The sequence below is a fragment of the Accipiter gentilis genome, chromosome 17, assembly GCF_929443795.1.
Source record: "Accipiter gentilis chromosome 17, bAccGen1.1, whole genome shotgun sequence".
NCBI classification, from domain to species: Eukaryota; Metazoa; Chordata; class Aves; order Accipitriformes; family Accipitridae; genus Astur; species Astur gentilis.
The window spans coordinates 18,439,776-18,458,261 of NC_064896.1; the positions used below are offsets into that span (position 1 = coordinate 18,439,776).

The 18,486-nt window shown below is 35.2% G+C and overlaps 1 protein-coding gene across 2 annotated transcripts in view; it reads right to left on the reverse strand.

Annotated features, from left to right (window-relative positions):
* IRAG1 (inositol 1,4,5-triphosphate receptor associated 1) overlaps positions 1-18,486 on the reverse strand; it is a 47,805-nt gene that overhangs the window by 9,985 nt on the left and 19,334 nt on the right. For both annotated transcript variants that reach the window (XM_049821087.1, XM_049821086.1), the window contains 11 exons: positions 17,353-17,526; positions 16,285-16,362; positions 15,797-15,846; positions 15,323-15,364; positions 13,560-14,153; positions 11,171-11,249; positions 8,056-8,176; positions 5,307-5,337; positions 4,058-4,198; positions 1,083-1,214; positions 152-293 (listed from right to left, as the gene is read on the reverse strand). In XM_049821087.1, the coding sequence (XP_049677044.1) occupies positions 152-293; positions 1,083-1,214; positions 4,058-4,198; positions 5,307-5,337; positions 8,056-8,176; positions 11,171-11,249; positions 13,560-14,153; positions 15,323-15,364; positions 15,797-15,846; positions 16,285-16,362; positions 17,353-17,526 (1,584 nt within the window). The remainder of the gene's footprint in view (positions 1-151; positions 294-1,082; positions 1,215-4,057; positions 4,199-5,306; positions 5,338-8,055; positions 8,177-11,170; positions 11,250-13,559; positions 14,154-15,322; positions 15,365-15,796; positions 15,847-16,284; positions 16,363-17,352; positions 17,527-18,486) is intronic.

Consider the following 18,486-nt stretch of genomic DNA (forward strand, 5'->3'; position numbering starts at 1 on the left):
TTTTAACTGTTATATCTGTAACTTTTTGAAATCTACTCCTGTAGATCAGAGCTTCATGAACAGGTTCATGATACTTCAAATTTATCATTAATAGCAACAACACCTCTCTGTATAGAGACAAGATAAACCCTTAAATTTTTATTTTTTTTACCAGGTGCACCATAGCTTCTGCTAGAATTCTGATTGGCAAGTTTCTTGAACTCCATTAGCTCAGCATGATCCTTTTCATATGTTCTTTTCAGATTTTCCACATACTGCATCATTACTTCTGTTGCCTTTGACATACGCTTCTCCTAAGGAAGAAAAGAGGGCAATACTCAGGTAACCGCTACATTTCTCAAACAAATCATTTGCCTCTATGTGGATGCTCCCTGTCAGGGCTAAATCTGGAATAGTTGTTCTTAAAGAAATATTGGTACCTCCATGACTGAAAATTCCTAAGCTAATTAGAACACAAATGCACATGCATTCCTACATATCCACAGAATATCATAAGTTATTTTGTCACATATTTATATAGTCTGCCTGTGTGCCTGTCTTATTAGTTAGGTGGTATACGTACATTTGTTTTCAAATCCTCGAATGTCTTAGTCACTGCCATCAGTTTAGTTACTTTAGTGGGCAGAGGCAACAGTCTTGAAGCTGGGGGGTATTGCTGTGTTCTCATTTATACTTGCTCTGTTCTTATACTCTTTATAGTTGTCTGACTAAGCTATTGCCATGGGCAGGTGACTAAACTAGATGAGCTTTTTGACCCAGAAGAGTTTTCTTATTTGTGCTGCACTGACTTTAAGTAAGTTTCTTGTGATGCAGCTATAGTTCTGGATAATATATATGCTCCTGTTGTACAGCTATTGAATAGCTTCATGGGTAATCTTCTATTATTATTATTAATTCAATTCAGTCTGAATTCTATTTCCAGATTGAAATGGTGTCTTATCTGACACTACAATAAATATCTTTAATCTGTCAAAATGGGAAATAAAATTCAAAGGGCTAATATAACCTCCAGTTAAGGCTGAAGAAGAGAAAGAGTGAACATGTGCAGCCAGGATACATGTTAGACACCAGGATGTTCTTACCTGGCGAACGGCTCCAACCATCTCAGCACGACTAGATAGTCTAGCAGCTAAACGCCGCAGAACAGCAATATCCTCCAATAGCTTCTGGTAAGCTTCTCTGTGTTCATAGTGATGCCATAAATGAGCTGAAGACTGAAGTGAAAATACATAAGCTTTATCATCGTGTCTTGCCACTTTTCTTTCAGATGAAGTAGCCTGAGCCACAGAACTGGGGTAGAGATGCCTAGACAGAACTACACACAGACATATTAGCCCCAGACGAGTGCCATCACTACCACCATAGATAACCTAGAGAGTGCTGCTGCTCTGTTTTGGAATGGTGCTTAACTGCATACTGCAGGCACACCTTTCAAGGAGTTAAAGAGGGCTAAGCATATTTGCAAGACTTTTTGTTTTGAAAGTAATGATGAATCATGCCTCGCTACCTATGGACTTTACAAATACCAAGCTTATTTGAACGAGTACTTAAAATGATTGCCGAAACACAAAGAAAATTTTAATTCACTGGGCACAAGGTGTTAAGAAGGCTATTTTCTTTCAGTTCCATGATACTTCACTTATTTGGAAACTAAGACATTATAGTCTCAAGAATTCAAAATGTGTAAGAGTAATAAAAAATATTATGGCCTGTAAATCAAATAGCAATTGCAATTTCTTAACCATTTTTTGTCAATCAATATGAACATTTATGCACTGGATTAATATCATCACTTTGATAGCTCAGATTAACACTGAAAAGCATCAAAGCATATAAATTCCTTGGGATTAGTTATCAAAGCAAGAGTGAATTTAGATGTTTTATTAGACGAAGCTTTAGTGAATACCTCTTCAATGAATGAGTTTTCAGTTCACAGAAAAGTTTGGTATGAGGAAACCTGATACAATTTACTTCAGACTTACAGGCAGACTTTGTGATGCTGGATGATTCCTATATTCTTAAAGTGCATTTTTAGGATGCACCAGTTTTGGCATTGAGGGTGTCTTTAGTGATTAATCATTGTATTGCCCTTCACACAATTCTGCCTTTGACCAGCTGCATTGTGCCCTAGTTCTCTGCAACCCCCCACTTGTATTCTGCAAGAGTAAGTCAACACATTGAAATGATGTGTGAAAAGAATAACCTCTCCTCCTCCTCTTTTTCTTCCCGCCTTCAAAAGAAGGGAGTGATGTGCAGTAACTTTTTGAGTTGAGTCATTTGAGAAATTGCGTTTGTAGTGCAAACTTTTGGTGTAGAAACACAGCCAAGAGACTGATGAATCTGGTGCAATGACAACAATTGCAACAACAAAAAATTCTTAAACTTATTTATCACGGAAGCTAGTGTGATAACAAATTGCAGCCAAAATTTGACTGCAAGACCCAATAAGGCATAAGGGAATCTGAGAAAACCATGCTCAGAATTTCAGATTTTCAGGTTTTTCTTGGCAACTGCAAGTTGCTTATTTTCTCAAACAAATCTGAAGTTCATGTAAATCAGCTTTCTCTTGAAGTTGCGTTTTTGAATAAAACATCAATTATCACAAGATTGATAAAAAAAAAATCATAAAGACTGGTAAACTGTCATTGAGCCATATAACATATGCCTGTCCTACAGAAATTAAGATAACCTCCCACTGAGATTGGAACAAGTCTAAGTCTAATATGATACAGATTATACAAAACCCATCACTTCATTTAATTGCTTGTTATTTTATTCCATTGTATAGAACACAAGCTTTCATATGAATGGCAGTTTCTACTTTGTTATAAATTATGTAAAAAAACTTGTAAAAGCCAGACTGTGGAATGTGAACTGCATAAAGAAGGAAAAAGCTGATCACATGTGTCCCATGCTGGCAACATGGTCCTTGGTGCCTAATTAGGGATTCTTAACAGAAATACATGTCAAATCTAACAGACTAATTGCTTTCAGTTTCAAGAGCCCTTATACACTAGTTGTAACAATGTGTATGTATACAAAATACTATAATAAACAAACCCCTGAGATTTAATAGGTTGTTTCTGCTTGGTCTTTAAACAGAGAACAGAAGGAAGAGCAACAAAATTTTCAAAACTTTTTTTTTCAGGAACAATTAAAACAATTAATCTGGAAATGCAGATTTGAAATTCCAGATGAAAAGGTGTAAATATCACAATCTTTTTTTAATTGTATCCTTTCTTGCCTGATAATGTTCTTGATAAAGTAAATGGGAGAATCACGTTCTCCTAACTATTTCTCAAAAGTATGGCAGCACCGCCTTGTAATATGCAAATTAGGTCTACAGGTATTTCATTTAGCAGCATGGTATCTAAGCATCCCTTCCTTTTTTGGAAAAAACTGTGCACAGCACATAGGTTGATACATCTCAAAGACATATTTGTCATTTCAGTTAGAGAATCCAGAGAAAGCTGGCAAGGACTGCTGATAAAAGAACATCAGGGACAGCTGGAATGAAAGTGTATTCAGGCCCAAAACCTCATCTTGAGATTGTATGTATTCCTTAAGTAATCCTCTCTGTTTCCTTTCCTATATCGCCTTCTACTATCTGCAGTTAAGAGGTCTTTCAAGTCACAAATCTCAGGACTCAGGCTTCAGATCACTCCAGTATCTTACCTAACTGGACACCTCACTAAAGAATGACTTGCCCAGGAGAGCATGGATCAGTGCTTAAATTGCAGTTCTGAATGCTCTTAGCTTTGTCACAGGCTTATTCCAAGAACTGAACAGCAAATTCATAGTATTTATTCCTGAAGTCTGCTAGACGCAGGGCAACATCCTTTATGCATTTCCAGCAATGGTAGCCTACTCTGGTAGAAAATGATCTCTCTTGTGTAGAGTGGTAGGCAGCTTACAGTAAGGAGCTCAAGCAGCAGAAAATGAAGTTTTGGGGCTGAATTTACAACACGTATCAGCAAGCATAGCCACACATATTTCAAATGTGTGTGCACTTTCATGTCCACTATAATTCAGAAAAGAATTATTGTTGTTTTCTTACCGTAATGGCTGCTTTAAAGTTTTCCAGTTCCTTCTCAGCATTCTCTTCAGTGAGATTTCTTTCTCTCTCTGCTTGGTTAATTCTAGATTCCAAGGTATAACTATCATTTCTAAAGGCCAAGGAAAGTTGTACAAATACATTCTGTTTGGATTAAAAAAGGCACTTTTAAATCAGTGTCACAATAATGTAATTTCCAATAACAAGTTATGAATAAGGTATGTGTTTAACAAACTTTGGTGCTTAAATAAGTATTGAAACAGAACATTGAAAATATTTTTTAAATTAGATTGTTTAAAAAAAAATTACTTGTCTTTACTTCCTCTAAAATATGAATAAATGTGTTGCTGCCTCTTTTCCGGAATGTTTTTCTGGGAGATCAGTAGAGCAGAGACACAATCAAGGAAGCAGCCTACCAGAAGTATCAGAATCACAATGGATCTGTTTTCTAGCTGGACTTCCTCCAAGGGTCCCCGAGGTTTTAAAACAGATAATCTGTGCAGAGGAAGTCCAGGGATGAGCTCACCGTTAGCATTGTTTTACCTAAGGGATAAACACCTATCACTGAAGCCAGCAAAAGATTAAGTGCTAACATTTTTATTCTTTTGCACCCTGTTTTTAAAGATTGTTTCTTTCTTTACCAAATGCATTATTTCTTAGGATTAAGACTTTGCAAAGCACAAGGCACCAAGAGTTCCATTAGATTGGAGCTATGTAAATAAAGATCTTTTTCTTGACTAGTATATGAAAAAAGAGAAGAAACAAAGCCAGCAAGCTAAAGAGCAACCTACAAAAAAAAATAATTATTGGCTTGAACTGAAAAAGTAAAAATTATGTAAAAAAATGATGCAAGATATCATAAAAAACTGCCTCAAAGCTCCTATTGGCCAGTACAAAAATGCAATTTAACTCATTTAGTTTCTGGTCTCATTTAATCTCAATTTTTTTACTACTTTAAGTAGATTATAGTGATTTCCAAAATGAATGCATATATTATTACAAAGAATGCACAAACAAGTGTTTTATTTATTCCTACTCTAAGTCTTTTTACAGTTTGTATTGCCTGGGACAATTGCCCATATTTCATAAAATTTTTCTTTTGATTGAGCTCAATATGGCTTTTTTCTAAGAAATAGTTTTTGGAAAAAAAAAAAAATCCCATTACCTGGTTCTAATAACCACCCTTAGACTTACAGTAACCACTTAAAATTGAGGCATATGTCTGAAATAATGAGTTTAAGAACATACTTACCTCAACTTCTTTTTCAGTAAGTGGAGGGGAGCTAGAAATCAAAAATTCAGTTTAATTAGCTTTGTCTCTAAAAACAAAGCTATTGTAATATTTACTCAAGAAGAACAACAAAAGACATCCTCCCCTTAAATATTTTATGGTTTATTTTGGTGAAACCAGTATTTAATTAATTCAGTTGTACTTGTTATGACTAAGCCCCCTGGGTTGTTTTTAAAAACAACAGCACAGTATCACCTGAGTATTGGTGAAAACACCAAAGTTTCTGGCAACTGCAAATATCACTACATTGTGATAAATTGCGAGTACAAAAGCAAGACAGAAGTTACCCTTTTGGAGTTGCGGGTGACTTAATACACTATACTTTGGATTATTATCTTTACCCATTTTCCTTCTGTTAACAGGTGAAACCTCATGATGTTGATCACATATGGGCAGAATTCAAAACCCAGCTCACTGTATACTGAATTATGCTGGTTTTGCTGCTAACTTTGTTAGAAGTTAGCTAACAATTATTCTGACCATGATTCTGACACTGTCAAAATATACATTTGAGTTTTATGAGTTTTCCACCACAAGAATAATTACTGACTGTACAAAAACTAGAAAAAGTTACCAAAATGCAGTTTCATAGAGTACTATAAAAGAAATGAGATAGACAACATTATATTGCAAGACCTCGCTTAAAGGCAGTCATCCCATGTGTTTGAATTTACAGGTTCTTAATCCTTGTAGTTGTTCCAAAACAGCAGAGAGCTATTAAGTTTTATGCAAGTGAATAGAGATGAGAAACATCTGAAAGAAATGACAGGGGCTGTATATACAAATTCTAGTGGATGCCAGTGATAGAAATTGTGGTTGACATACCTATCATGTACTGTGCAGACAGGATACTTTCAGAAAATTCAAATATTATTGTAATATACATTGCACCATTAACCCCCAATATAGAAATCAATGCATCTGGCATCAATGAGCAGCAGATTTTTCTTGTTGGGTAGAATAATATTGATACTTAGAGTAGTGACTAGAAAAAGGGAGGCCAGTATGTCCCCTGTGTTGGAAAACCATTTTGTGCCTAAAGTATTAGTATTCCTATTACTTACTGTTATTCTAGGAGGAAGCCTACTAGAAGGAGTAGTCCTTCTAGAAGGAAGTTCAAGCATCTGTATATGTTATATAACATAGCACAGGATGCTAAAATTTGTGTCTTTCCTTTGGCTAGGAATGTTCTGAGAAATTTATCATAAGAATGAAAAGTTATGTGTGTACTTGTTCAATAGATTAAGCCAACTGATTAAAGAATATTACCTGAAAAACAGAAGTTGTGTGTATTATCTGATCCTCAAAGCAAGTTCAGCATTCACTTATTTTGTACTCAGCTATGAAATTACTTTTCTTTTCAGTAGTTGATTACAATCAAGCAATGGTCTCTTAGAACTTCTTCATGTCATGCATTCATTTATATAAAATGTTGTATGTAACAGTTCCTTCATGACAAATGTTAAGCATTTATTTCATCTGCACAGAGAACACTTATTGACTGCTTCAAATGACTGAAGGCCTTTGGTATTTATACTATAAAAACACATGGGTGAATTTAGGAAAAGTTTTGGCCAAATATGTTTGGAACTGTTTTAATGTCTAATAAGCATTTTTGGTTATGGTTATATCTCTCTCAAAGAAGAGGCTTATGCAGAAATATGGAAGAAGCTTAGCTTTGTTCTAATGCAATACAAAATAAAATATGCTTAGTCTCTAAAGTTACCAGTGGTGCAAGGTATGCAAGGCATGTGGTCATAAATGCTTCATTTGAGACTTTTTCCCTATATTTCTTGGGCCAGAGTAAAATATTTTCTGAAATTATGGACTTTTGTATCATTTTATACATAAATCTTCCCTGCAAAAGGAAAATTCCATTTAAATTCTGTCAAGAAAATGTTAAATTTGGATAGTAGTAAGGTCAAATCAGAATGAAAATTGGTATTCTTAAAGGTCTGGACAAACACCTGGCAGGTATAATTTGTTTTGACTCTACCTCAGTAGAGTATGGACCAGGGGATTCCCTTGCTATAGTTACATTGCATTATGCAACAATAGCTCTAGTTTCAAATGATTTCTTGTATGGTGCTGGCCTACACATCTATAACATACAGACGTACTGTTTTCAGATTGCATAAGATGGAAAGGAGAAACTCCTGAGCCATGGCAGGTGTTAAACAATCTGTTGACAAGTGCCTACTCTCACAGCCCAAGATCAGGGAATTCGCAAGTGAGTCCTTCAACTATGTTTGCAAAATAAACTCCATTTTCCTGAAAAATCATCACCTGCGTAAAAACTGCAGAATTCTTACATGCCCAAATTTTACCACTGAAAAGCATTATCTGGCCTGATACTTTTCTGGGGAAAAGAAATACTAACATTTTCAGTATGAATTTATATCTGCAGCAGCAATCCTGAAAACCAGGAGTGGACAGACCAGTGGAAAAACCTGTATAAAAATGTATTTGCATTAGGTTACAGACTTTTTATGTAGAACTTACAAACTAATTTTAAAACTTGGACAGTTACTGGAAGTTGGTACACTCAGCAAATTTTTTTCAGAAAAACTGTGTTTGCACATTTTAAGATGCAGCAACTTCTCTACTTATATGGATCCCCTGTGAATGGAACTCCATAAAGGGAGCTCACTGGAAACCATTAGTGTGCCTTCCCCCGGATGATGTCTTTCTACTTCTAATGAGCTTTTACCTTCCTGGAAGCGATTTGTGCACTCGTAGTTTTCGCAGCAATACATCAGGAATGCTGGGCATGACGTCAGAGCTATTCTTTGTCTCTTCCTCTTCAGTGGGGGAAGGGAGAGGTGAAGGGCCTAAAGACATTTTCAGATAAAAAACTTTTAATGTTATTTGAAAAGTCATGCATTAACTATCAATAGTCAGCATCTCAGAGCCGAATAGGACCTTGAAAAGGACACAGTTAGGCTAAAAAGTCAATGATGCTTTCACCCCAACTCTACTGGGAGCAAAAGTGAACAAGAAGAAAAGGTCCATCCCTTCATGCAGAATGTTACTTCCTTTACAGTGTATTGATACATCACTCATCTCTCCTTTACTGCTAAAGTAAAGATCCCCTGTCTTCCTTATGAGCAGTGGCAACAAAAGCAATCAGTACAATTGTCATCCTTTATGTAGAAAGACTGAAGTAATATGAATTCTGACAGTCTCTAATGCACTGAGAAATAATTATTTTATTAGTATTTTTCCTAGAATTCAAACTGATCCCAAATTCATTACTGGAACATCTAACCTAACATTTTCCATTTGTGCTTTACCAGTACAGTTACATCATTTCTTGAATATTTTAGCTTAGATTTTGTAATAGAGGGCTGTCATTTTCTAAGGCTTTAAATGCCACCTGCCAAGATGAATTCTAGTATAATGTACTATGCTACAGATTTTGTGCACCACTTATGGTGATGAATCTACAACATGTACTTGTTTGCAATGCACGTTCATTGAAACAGGACATAAAGGTTATAATTACATTCTCTACTTCTGTCACTTTCATAAGGTCCAAGATATGTCTTAAACTTTTTTAAAAAATTATATTACTTAACTTTTTAATCTTCATTTTATTTAATTTCATATATAATTTTCCCCAAGTTTTGCCTGTGATGGTAATTGGTTGAGTGATCTCTCCCTGTCCTTATCTTGACCTACGAGCCTTTTGTTATATTTTTTCTCCCCTGTCCAGTTGAGGAGGGGGAGTGATAGAGTGGCTGCATAGCGCTTAGTTGCTGGCTGGGATAAAACCACGACAATAATAATTCCCCTATCGCCTTCTATCTTGCCAGAATTTAATGAAGGACTCTCCTATAGGAAAGTTAGGTTCCCCAGTCTGAATCTCAGATTTGGGAAGGTATCTTCGTACAGGTCTCCTATTCATTTGGTGTAACAGAAAGATTCTTAGACTTGCAAAACAAATAGTGTGAAAAAGCTCAAATTTTATAGACATGGAGAACGTTAACATGAAACACAGAAAAGAATGGGAGGTTCTTTCTAGCTACATTTTAGTTCTGTGCATTTCCTTTATATTTAAAAATTCCAGTGTTTACTTAAGAACAGTCATGTGTGTCCCCATAAAAAGCCAGCCTGATACCACAATGCCTCCAGATCTAATACATCCCACTTATCTAAGCTTCTGTAGATGCAAAGTCGTGTTTACTCAGATGAGCACAACAACTTGGCATTGATAGCAAAACATGATGGAGCCAGTATATTTGATTCATAACAGTGATAATGAAGTATCTGGCTATTTCCTATTGTTTAAGCAAAGTTACTACTGCAGTTAAAAAGCACAAGGTGACTTTTATGACAATGTAAGGAAGTAAGTCTCCCTAACAAATGAACTAAGGATTTGAGCCTTCACTTCTTTTCCCCTCTGAGGAGAAGGAGTTGACCCTTAATGTTCTGGCTATCATTTAGATAAGTTACTAGACTTTAAAATGATGCTCATGAGACATTGGTTGAAAAGCTGGATAAAATAATGCTTAGCTTTTCATAATATTTTACTCAAAAGTTTCAGATCTGCCAAAATTATCTAACAGGTTGGTAAAATGGCAACTATTTTACACTTTCAAACACAGCCTGCTAAATATTTTCTAGGAAATGATATATTAGCAGAATGACAGGAATAATATTACTATATCTAAGAATCCAAAGATATAATCACTAAATACAGAAAGAGGACAAGAAGTCTCTTTAATCTTGTTTCATTCAGACTGAAGATGAGTCTGTTTCCAGAGATAACATGAGATGTAATCTCAGCCATCTCCCTATGTAACAGAAACTTTAAGGCCTTATGAAACAGTCCCAAAGCAAATCTAATACTGTTCCTTTTGCTAATTCATAGGAAAAGTGGAAATTGTCTTTGGATCAAATCTTGGACCATCAGCTTCAGCTCCTTTCATATTAACCATCTCCATTTCAGTTAATGTGGCCTTAAAAACACTCTGAACTTAACTACTTTCAAACAAATATACAGCTTTGGTTTAAATATTTTCAACTGATTGCTCACCACTACTGCTATTTAGTTCTTCCAGTTGTTGAATTGTCCTCAGGATTATACCTTTGCTCTTTATTTCTATTCTGAATCTTTTTTAGATGCTGCCTACAGGCATCAAATCTCAATTGCTTGTGTTAAACTGGAAAAAAAATTTGGTGTCAGATTTCTGTTTCCTCATTTATGTAGAGTTTTAAGCCTTTTCCTTATTAAAAAAACATATAAATTGAGCTAAAAAAACCCCACACTTATTGCAAGGCATATTTTTCCAGTCCTTCAATCACATTTATGTCTCTTCTCTGGCCTTACTCTTACCTATCCACATTGACGTAGAGCTGTAGACCACAAATGAACATGCCATTTCAATATTTGCCACACATATACTAAATAAAAAAAAGCAGGAAAAAAGCATTCCGTCTCTTATTTATACTTTCAAGGATCAAATTCATCCTTATGGCCACAATATCTTGCAGAGGTCACATCCATTCAATCCAAGAAAGTCATTGAAACTTGAGACAGTGCTCCATCTATTAAGTACAAGCTAGACTCTGTTCCAGGTATGGATCTTTTCATTTGGTTGTAATAATACCTACAGTATCTCCTTGGCTCAGGTCATCAAGAAATTCAGGTACTTCCATTATTGGTCTCTCTTATTCATCATTTACTACCCTCCTCCATGACTGCTTCATTACAATTACTATTGCAATTGAAGAAAAAGATTTTTTTTCCCCTCCATATTAGTCAATTATAAAAATCAGTGTATAACAAACAAACACCCCTTCCAGCTTTTATGATACTGCACCTTTTTCCTGTTCAGCTGCTTCACTAAGTTCAGGAAGTTTAAGTCCAACTAAATTTTGATTTCTCATCAAAATATGCTCCTGTTAAGAAAAACAGTAACATTTCTAAATAACTTAACTAGAAATCTCAATTTAAATATCCCTGCCATGTGAAGACTAAATATAACATTTACTTTAGTTAATAAACATAATGGAGATATTTATATTAAGCTATAGTCAGATGCTACATTGCATGGATACATGTACATTCACATACACCCTCACCCTTAAACATCAGATATTTCAAATTTCATACATGCATTATTTAGAAAAATTCCTGATCATGTAAACAGAGATTTGCAACATGTGCCCCTTAGTCAAGTAGAAAGTTTGAGTTTTGGTAAATGAGAGTTTTAGTAAATGAGAGCAAAAAAAGCAATTTTGGATATAGCCATAGTAATAAGTAAGTATCCCAGAAAGGAGAGAAAATTCAGAAAACCAGACATATGAGACTTTGCCACTTTGACTCAATTCAGTAGAATTTATTCACACCAAAGCTTAGTATGCTACAGCTGAAGTTAATACTTCACTGTTAATGTACTCTGCCTCTATTTCTTACAGGTAGGGAAGAATGTACTCTCAAGGATTAAACTTTGTTATCTTTTCTCCTTCTATCATCTCCTCATTTTCTACTTTCATATTCTCAAGTATGTTTAAAATTCACAAACACCTGCTTTTGTTTATAAGTAGACAATTCCTACTGGGGACAGAGTTCAAATCTTACCTAACTGGAATTATATATCATGTTGTATTAATTTTCTGATTCTAGGTACTATTTGGGCTTAACAGCTTCTAGGACTTTTAAAGTTATATGGCTCAAGTGTCTCTATAATCAAAACTTCCAGTACGTATATGCTAGGAATATGTGTGTTATATAAACAGGAAAAGATGAATAACTAAGCTGCCATTCCCAAGCAATACAACGGGAATGAATTAACCAAAGTGCAGAATTTTAGGTCCTCACTTGTCAGCCCTGTGTTCATCTACTAGAGATCAAAGAAAATATTCATATTAGGCTGTTAAGGAAACCACTACAGGAAAAAGGAAAAACTACATTTTTTTTCTCCTTTCAAGGGTAATTTTTGCTATATACACATGGTAGTTGCTTTATGATGGTGGTTTGTCATTTCATGACTTTTCTACTTTTTTCAACACACTGATTAATTCTTAGGGTTTAATTCTTAATTTTTATCAATCATTTAGACAATCATTTAACAACAGATTAGTTCATAGATTTCACCGTCCAAGTCTGTCCTTCAAGTAGCTGACACATTTGCACCATGTTAGAATTAGGAACTGTAAGTCTGGCCATCCTCTACCTGCCCTGGCTCCCAGAGACACCCAGTTTTAAAACTTGGGATGCTTTGAGACATTTTCTGAGAATGTCAATAGGCAAAAAGTCATAGCAAAACAATTTCCTGTCCCCTGAGATCTTGCAAATGTAATGTTACTGCAAAGTTTAGTATTCTTGAATGACAGGACTATTGCCCTTAGAAGGGAGAATACCAACCAAGACTCAAAAACACTCAGCTGAACAAAGTAAAAGTGATCTTTAAATCCAAAGAAAGTTTACAAATAGTATATGATACACAGAGGCTTGTAAGCCCTTAAACAAGAGCATAGTAACCATCTACAAACTTCAGTTAAAGATTTCTGTTTATACACAGGTCTCAGCCCACTTATACAGAAATCAGTCAATTAGTCAATGTATTGTGAGTCTGTGAATCTGAGGACAATTCCAAAGGAGCGGAAAAAGCATATCACAGGGAAGCAAGGGAAGTAAAAAAGCCTAAGTGACCCTTTTAAAGAGAATGTTGTTACATCCTGAGGAAGGAAAGATTCTTCAGATCTAAAATTCATTTTAGAAATCAAAATAGATCACTTTAGTACCAAGTACATTTTACAAATGACATGATCATTTATCAACTGTTTCCTGTTTATAGGTCATGTAACTGATATAAAAATGAGATATATTGTGTTTTAGACTCACCTTTCTGTCACAATGAAAGCAATTAGTACTTTCTTGACAGAAGTATTACAACTTTTTTCTGGGGGCCAAAACCTGCATATGCACATACATATGTGCATATTGAAGATACCACAGTGCAGTTGATGCATATTTGAAGAGAACTAAGAAATAGAATAATTCCATACAATTTAGTTACAGGTTACAATTTACTAAAGTTGCAAAGGAAAAACACAACACAATTCTGTATTGATTTTGCTGAAACTGTTTCCCATTATATTACTGTATGTTTCTTGCAATGATAAAAATAATGCTAAGCAAGTTGAAAGTTTAATAAGATATGAAAATAAATTTAAAACAGGATACAAATGATGACTACAACTTACCTCTCTGAGCTTTGTCAATTTCTGCATTCGAACTGGTTGAACTTGGATTTGAAGGTCTTTGAATGCTTTTAATTGATTGGTGGGTTTATTACCAACAACAAAGCTTTTATCTTCCTCAGATGGTAATTTTAAAGGTGTTTTATCCTTCTGTCCAGGCTCCAAGCTATCCCATGATACAGCCCGTAGTAGAGGAGGACGTACTCCACACAGTTTAAATTCTGGTTTACATGAAACTTTATGGTCCCTCATTTCTGGAACAGGAATTTTTAGCTTTGAGTCTATATTTCCTATCCCTGGTCCTGGTAGATGGGTTCTTAAAGGAACATCATTATCTTTTGTTTTCTTGAGGAATGACTTTCCAAGTTCATTTTCACAAACATTCATGCAAGTGTTAAGAGACGTTCTGCCACCATCACCACCTGAAGGGGAGCATTTAGGTAAAGTATCCATATGTTTACGTGGATCAAAGTTTTCTTTTTGTTCTGAGAGCTTCTCTTTGGAGTTTTCAAAACCGGCAGAACGAGGAACCAACCTTCCCTGAGAAATCTTTCTTTGATCATTCTGCCTTCGATCAATTAATCCTTTTGCAGTATTCTGAAAGTAGAGGGTCACACATCAAACAGAGAAACAAGTGCAGATTTCTCTTTTCCCCTGCTCAAGGACAGATTTTCACTGTAAAAAGCCATTTCCTTTTCAGAGACATATGCTTTTAAATATGCACTGTTGACAAGAGAAATAATTTTTAAAAGGCACTTGAAAGCACACTGAATTGGGAATCTTTCCTCTGAACTTTTGAGATAACCTCCTCCCATTCCAGAGTCCATTATAGCAATCCTCATATAGTCAAGTTTCTCATCATCTTAATGTAAGGTTTGACATAGTACACACCTTTAACCTTGTATCTTATAGCACGATTACTTTCCTTTGATTGTTTTCCATTAGTCCCTCACTTCCCAAGGGAAAAAACCATGGGCTTGTACACTAACTTAAAGCACATATTGTAATTTCTCTCTTCTTTCTTTGTGTGCAGTACCATAGATTATAATTTGGCTGCAATCTCTACAGGAGAACAGGCAAAAGAATGTTTGCATATACCTTGGCTACTTTGGTACAGAATCTGTAATCTGTACAGAATCTGCCCCTTTGTCTAAGGGCAGCTGTGTCAGCAATTTAAGGCAACCAACATACAAACTGTGGGCTCTGCCTTAGATATATTACTACTCCTCTCCTTTATAGTTACTGCTCCAAAATTCTGCTGCCATACTGGTTTTTCTAAGTATTGCCTAATCCACTCACAGCAAATCTCTTTAAAGGGCCATCTGATATTACCTAAAACAAATTAGGAAGCATTCATATAATCTGCTCCACCAATAGTTTTGTCGAGCAGTAACATCCCCTCAGTGGTGCAGAACACGAGGTACAGTAATGTCTTCCACTGAACCAAAGGGATCTGGAAGACGATGTCTGCCTAAAACACCAGCATACACCAAAGTGGCTATAGTAGATATTTTTACTTTACTTATAAAGGTATTTCTTATATCAATTTTAATTGAGCTAGGGCAGGGTGCATAATAGGATGTAAAGGCTAGCTGTAAGGCCATTGTCCTCCACTACATTTGCAGGTGCTTCACCGTTTCCTAGAGCAGTATAATTTTTCTTTTCACTCAGTGAACAGTCTTTTAGCCTTTTTAGTCACATAAATAAGTCACGTGTGCTAAACCAAACAGGCAGATTTTGTTCAACACTTGATGTAAAACACTTACCTCTGCAGTTTGCCTGTCATCCTCTTTGACAGTTCTGATATTCTAGCAAAAAAGGAAGAAAAAAGTTGCCTTACAAGGTTATCTTTCACAACTATGCTGCAAATATTAGATATAGATATTAATGGAAGAACTTAAAATCTCTTAATTTTTACACTGCTTGTAACATTTATTTAGGAAGTAATTTTAGGGATTAGTTTTTTCCATAGATTAGGATTATATTGGATCTTTTTCCATTTTCTACACTTTACAGATCTATATGATCCTTCAGTGCTTGTCACCTCATGGATTTTTGTCTTCAGAGTAAACATTTATTAGTCCCTCACTCTGCAGAAAAAAAATATCAATAATCCAGTCTTGGCATATAAAATAGTATTCAAAACATTCGATTTTTCCTTAAGGACTAACAGGACAGCATAGTGTAAAATAGTACTGTAATAACCAGGTTACTGTGCAGACTATACAGCTCCTTCTTACCTGCCCTGGAGATACTGACTCGACACTAGTGGTTGTGCATGCATCAGACCCTAGAAAGACATACACATAATTAGGGCACATCCTGATGTTTTGCTCAAAATTTTTACTACTACAGCATTAGCAAACACACACATGCACAGTTCCACATAATATATTAAGGACAAAATTTAAATGTGGAAAACCCTATTTAAAAGGAGAAAAAAATTATCTAAAATATAGTCAGTGAAAGATCATTAAAGCTGCTCAAAACTCCATTATTGAAAAGAATAAAAAATTAGAACATGTAACCTAGCAGCACCACAGAAATAAAAACACAATAGAAAAAAAATACATATAAAAATATATATTGTGGGCATTCATGAGCTTTGTCATATTCAGGAGGAGATGCTTGAATCTACAGATTTTGACCTCTCCTCAAGAAATATTAAAAAATACATTTTTGGTGAGCTTTTGTAAGTTAAAGTTTGAGCCTGCGTAGATCAATTTACCTGATGGAACTGGAAGACTGAGAGAGTTGCTCCGAGATGCTACTGGTGAAACTTTAGGACTAAGTGTAGGGGAAACCGCTTCATTATAAACAAAGACAAAAAAAACAAAAAAAAGGTAATTTTACTTTCTAAGCTTGTAGCTTCTGAATTTTTAAAATTCAGGTAAGATTAAAATGTGAATCTCATAATCATCAGTCATGTGTTTGTCCAAAACCTGACAAGTCATTTTAATTGTCATGTTGTTCTTGGCAACTAGCAACTTAGAGTAGGTTGTATCTTGTATACCTGCCATAAACTAATAGAATTCTGTTGATACACAGAATGCTTATTCTCCTCAGTTTTCTTATACTGTAAGCACTGCAGAGAAATAGATACAAGAGTGAGATTCACAAGGAATTTAGAAAAAAAAAAAGGAAGATTTCTTTTTAAAAAGTATAGTTGGTTTTTCCTCCAGAGAGTGTCAAGCCAATTTTAAGAGAGAACTTTGTTTTGAATTGACATTTCAGAGCTAAATGAAAGTCCTACTTCAAGATAACATGGCATTTTGTCCTAGCTCACAAACACTTCATATGAAGAGGGGAAAAAAAAATAATTTCAGTTGACATTCTAGAACAAAACATTTTATTCTGCTGTTTTGAAAGGAGGATCTGGTCCATTTAGCTTAGTTTATGACTGTTCAGAATAAAAGTCTGTGTAATCATGTCTGAGGGGAATGTTTTTTCAGTAATATGAATCTTGCCATTAATATTTCATTTTATGTACAATAGGAACTTTAGGAAGAAAATCTTCACAAACAGAAATTTGTGACCATTTTTTAGATTTCAATAGAAACACTTCATGTTTTCCTGTTACAGTGTTTGCAGTGTGTCATTCAGGCAATTAAAAACTTTACACCATCTTCCACTGTTATATCTGAATATAGAAATTGGTCATTTCTGTTTTATATGGAATTGTGAGGAGTGGCAGGGGGATTCTGACCTTTGAATTAACAAAGTGTATTTATACAGTAGCAATGTATGCATTACAGTAGATGCTTATTGGTGCCTTTGCAGATGAATCTGCACCTACCTGTGGGTGATTCCGGAAGGCTGCTTCTTGACTTTCTGCCTCTGCGCATTAGAAACCTCTCACTCACTTTCTTTGCTTCTTCTAGTAATTCAAGGTTCTTCTTTTTGTCTTCCTCTGATATTTTGACATCTGGTAGCTGATCATTTACCAGATCAATCACATGACCACTGTTGTCTGGGTAGAAAACGTCAGAATTAAGAGCTGTACCTCATATTTCCAGATATGTTGTGGAATTTCAGAGTGACAAGTACAAAACATATCTATAAATTTAGATTTGAGCTTGCATTTAACAAACATTAATGTCTGCTCATTTCTGGTGTTGCTATATTCTCAAGTTTAGAGCAAGTCCTCAAAAACACCGATAACCCACTAAGATTAAGATACTATGATCAAAGATGCTCTGATATGTGAAACTGGCTTTTCCAGCTGTGTCCCCAATACAGTTTTTCTAATTCATTAGTAAAAGTGGCATTAGATCCATCTCAACTAGCAGTCATGGCATTTCTGTTGTAGATTCTGTTTTTCCATGGATTTTGTATGTCCATTTTTTCATGACTAAGATCCCACAAACTCACCTGGCAAAGATTTATGCCCACTAGTTTTAACATACAGGTGATTTCATCAAATAATCTATAAAATAAAGTGCAGAGTTTGGAAGTATAAAGATTTTATTCTATGCAGATAGAATAGCTTTTCCCACAAATGCAGAAGCAACAGTAAAGCTACATCTGGCAAAGCTGCAGGCAGAAGTTGAATAGCTAAAGTCTGAAAATTATAAAGCTATTTCAAAAAGCAAATCAATCTCTACCATGTGGCGGACCTCCAAGAATTTTCCAAAGGAATTGCAAATCCCATTAGAGTATCCAATGGTTAAAGAAAGCATTGTTAGAGATTGCTTTTCCTCATGCCCACTTACGTGGTTATGTTAGATATGTGACCCAGGAGAATGCATGGACCACAAACTGAAAGCCACTGCCTTACACTTAGACCTTTAGGTTAATGCATTGTTTTCTAAACAATTTTTAATTAGTTATAGAAAGAACCCATTAATCCCTGGATTCCAAACTGGTCAAACCCACTAATCTTTGAGCACTAATTTTACAATTCTCCAGGCTATGATTAAGCAAAGAAAGT